The 3257-nt window shown below is 39.0% G+C and overlaps 1 protein-coding gene across 1 annotated transcript; it reads right to left on the bottom strand.

The window, feature by feature from the left end:
• Positions 1-210: 210 nt before the first annotated feature.
• LOC116630148 (60S acidic ribosomal protein P1-like) lies at positions 211-740 on the bottom strand. The gene has a single exon (XM_032400825.1). It carries the CDS (start codon positions 606-608, stop codon positions 264-266), a length of 345 nt encoding a protein of 114 aa, XP_032256716.1. The 5' UTR covers positions 609-740; the 3' UTR covers positions 211-263.
• Positions 741-3257: the final 2517 nt, after the last annotated feature.

Here is a 3257-nt window from a genome sequence, read left to right as displayed (position 1 = left end):
TGAGCAGGCAACATCTACTAAATAGTCTTTGTACCCATAACATAGTTATATAACATGTAAAAATTATAGAAGTCTTCTAAAATGTGAAAAATAAGATAGTCTTTCCCACAGTCTTTCTCCAAATATTATCAACGGGTTCCATCTCTCTGTGGTAGAATATCTGCGCAAACAGTATTGTCTCTGGAGTAATTCTTCAGAACTCCTATGTTCTTTTTTTTTTTTTTAAGAGTTCAGCTTTTTATTGAGCAGCTTATAGAAGAGGTTTAGTCAAAAAGACCAAAGCCCATGTCATCATCAGACTCCTCAGATTCTTCCTTCTTTGCTTCCACTTTCTTCTCCTCAGCTGGGGCAGCAGTGGTGGAAGGAGCAGGACCTCCAGCTGGCGCAGCACCAGCTGCTGGGGCAGGTCCACCAGCTCCTACATTGCAGATGAGGCTCCCAATGTTGACGTTGGCCAGGGCCTTTGCAAACAAGCCAGGCCAGAAAGGTTCAACATTCACACCCGCTGCTTTAATGAGAGCATTGATCTTATCCTCCGTGACCGTCACCTCATCGTCGTGCAGGATGAGGGCCGAGTAGATGCAGGCGAGCTCCCAGACGGAGGCCATAGTGCGGGCGAGTGCTGAGCGGACGCTGCCGGGCGCGGTGCTAGTCGCCGGATGAAGTGAGGGCCTCACCCCAACGCGGCCTTAGCTTCCTCGGAAGGACCGAGCACCTTAGCGGCAGCTGAGGAAAGCAGAACTCCTATGTTCTTAACATGATCTCACAATTTACCGACAGTATCTTGATTTTCTAATGCAGATGGCTAATCATAACAGGTTGTTTTTGTTTTTGTTTTTTGGATTTGATGAACTGAACTCTCCTGAGGGCAATCTTACTTATATATGTTGGGAGCGTCTCATCATAACCTCTATTATCCTTATAGCAGTATGAATGGGCATAAAGTTATTTTAATTTGCAAATGTCAACAAAAGTATAGGAAAAAATGAACATATATTGTGGTATTAAAAATTATATTCACCTTCCAGAAAGTAGGTTGGTACTGTTGTAGCATGGGCTTTGGCATCTGATAGAAATTTTTATTCTTCCTCCAGCACTTATAAACTTTGTGACCTTCGGCAGGTTATTTAAACTCTCTCCATTTCTTCATTTACAAAATTGGGGGTAGTGGTAGTGATAGTTGTGCCATAAAGTTATTAGGATTAAATGAAGCTAATGTTTCCTGAGAAAGTAGTGGGTAGATGGTATTTCTTCCCAATTATAAATACACTGGTTATAATGCAAACTGATCAGTGTCTCTAAGGATCAACAGAAGGTTTGCTTTTTTAAAGGAAAATGTGTTTTTATGTCTCTAGCCATAAATTCTATTGCCTTATTTCCATTCCTCTCTTTCAAGATGTTCTTTAAAGATGTGGTAATATAATAAGGAGGCTAGGATTCCAAATGATGTCATTCCTTTCTCATAAGAAAAAGGGTTTTATCTGGAAGTAACAAGTGTTCTAGAAGATGACAATTATCTGGCATTCTCCAAACTTTTAGATCAAAATTATAGCTTTATTTCCTTGACTATCTGAACCAATTGGGATTATTGCAAGGGGAAGATAGCAGAGAAGGTGCACATTATCAATGTTACCCCTGACATTTTGCATAGTACTTCCTTCTCAGGGAATGTGGCTTCTGAGCTCATTATCTGGAAGCTTCCAATTGATATGTTATTTCCCCCTCAGTCTAAGTGATATTCTGCCAAATGAATCAAATAAAAGACTTTAGAACCTTTATGACCTTAACTCTATGGAGAATAGCCCCATAGCACCCATATCTCACAGAACTTCATAGTTCATGGGACCAGAAAAGACCTTAGTTCTAACATTATGGACAAGGAGACTTGATTCTACATTTCCCTGAGGTCCCAGGTTTAATGTAAATGGCAGAAAAGAGCCCAAACCCAGATCTTCATATTCCTTATCCAGAGCTCTTTGCTTTCCTTATGACTGAGATGCCATCTCATCTAGATGGATAGATTATACATAAATTTCATTTTCTGGGTGAGTGTTCTTGTTCACTGATATGGAAAATTGAACAATCGATTTTTATTAAGAGAAAGTTTATGGTAGCTTTGCCAATGATGACCGTGGTGAAATTTTGGATGCTGATGGTATTTTATTGCTTCTAATAACTCTGTCAGCAAAGGAAGACAAAACCCACATCTATTATGAGAAGAAGAAAAACTAAGAATTCATTGATTTCATTCTATACTTAAGGTGTTATCACCTCCTGGGAAGAAAGATAAATTAGAAGTTTAAGAAACTGGTTACCATTTCAAATTCAATCTCAGAGTATTTATGAAACCTAACAACTTCTGGAATACTTGTTCAAATTTTTAAATTATCTTCAACATTCCCCCAACCCATTGGTAAATAATGAACATAAATGTCTTAGAGCTATTACAGTGAAATGAGTAAGGGAATTTGTAATACTTGAATCAAGCAGAGTATTTGTTTAACGTATAAAGACACGTTCTCTTTACTAGTGTTCTTACTCATCCCCTGTGGGTCCCAGGCCACAATCTCCTCCTGGACACCTCCTCAACCAGTAAGCTAGAATTCCTATTGAGACATTAATGTACTTAAGCTCAATTCTTTAAACATATCTGAATGGCCTGTAGGCTAGTATGTAGGCACACTCTATTCTCATTGCGTCCACCAATTGTTTTCACAGGATAGAATAAAAATTCTACGCAGGCTAGCTGAAGCTTTCTCCAGAGCAAAACTTTCAGAAATTTTGTCTTTTATAATCGCATTCTATGAGCCTCTGGCCCTTAATGGAACATTTACATAAACCATAAGCATTATTAAAAAGCGCTACTACACCAGATTATGGAGGTGTTCCCTCTCCCTCCTGACTCTACCCTAGAGGATCTCTAACATTCTGAAGATTTCAGGCCCATCGGCCACAAGGGATATATGATATCACAGGTGTTAAATGCCTGACTTTTTAAAAAATCTAATCAGCTGTACTGAGGAGACCTTCATTGCTGGGAAATGGAACATATGGCTAATACCAGAGTTACGTATTCTTACAGCTTGTTCCTGCTGAGGTTGGGAAAAACCTATTCTTTACCCCCTAAAACCTAAAAGTATTAGCTATTCCTTTTCCGATTCCTAAGAAACAGGTGCGGGGATAGGGCTTTCCCTCAGTTCCTATAGTATACATCTCTAATATGAATAAAATCTTTCTTACTCTCTTCAGATAGAAAT

Source organism: Phoca vitulina, unplaced genomic scaffold, assembly GCF_004348235.1.
Source record: "Phoca vitulina isolate PV1807 unplaced genomic scaffold, GSC_HSeal_1.0 scaffold3, whole genome shotgun sequence".
NCBI lineage: Eukaryota > Metazoa > Chordata > Mammalia > Carnivora > Phocidae > Phoca > Phoca vitulina.
Note: the sequence above shows the minus strand (reverse complement) of the source record. Positions and strands in the feature narration are given on the sequence as shown.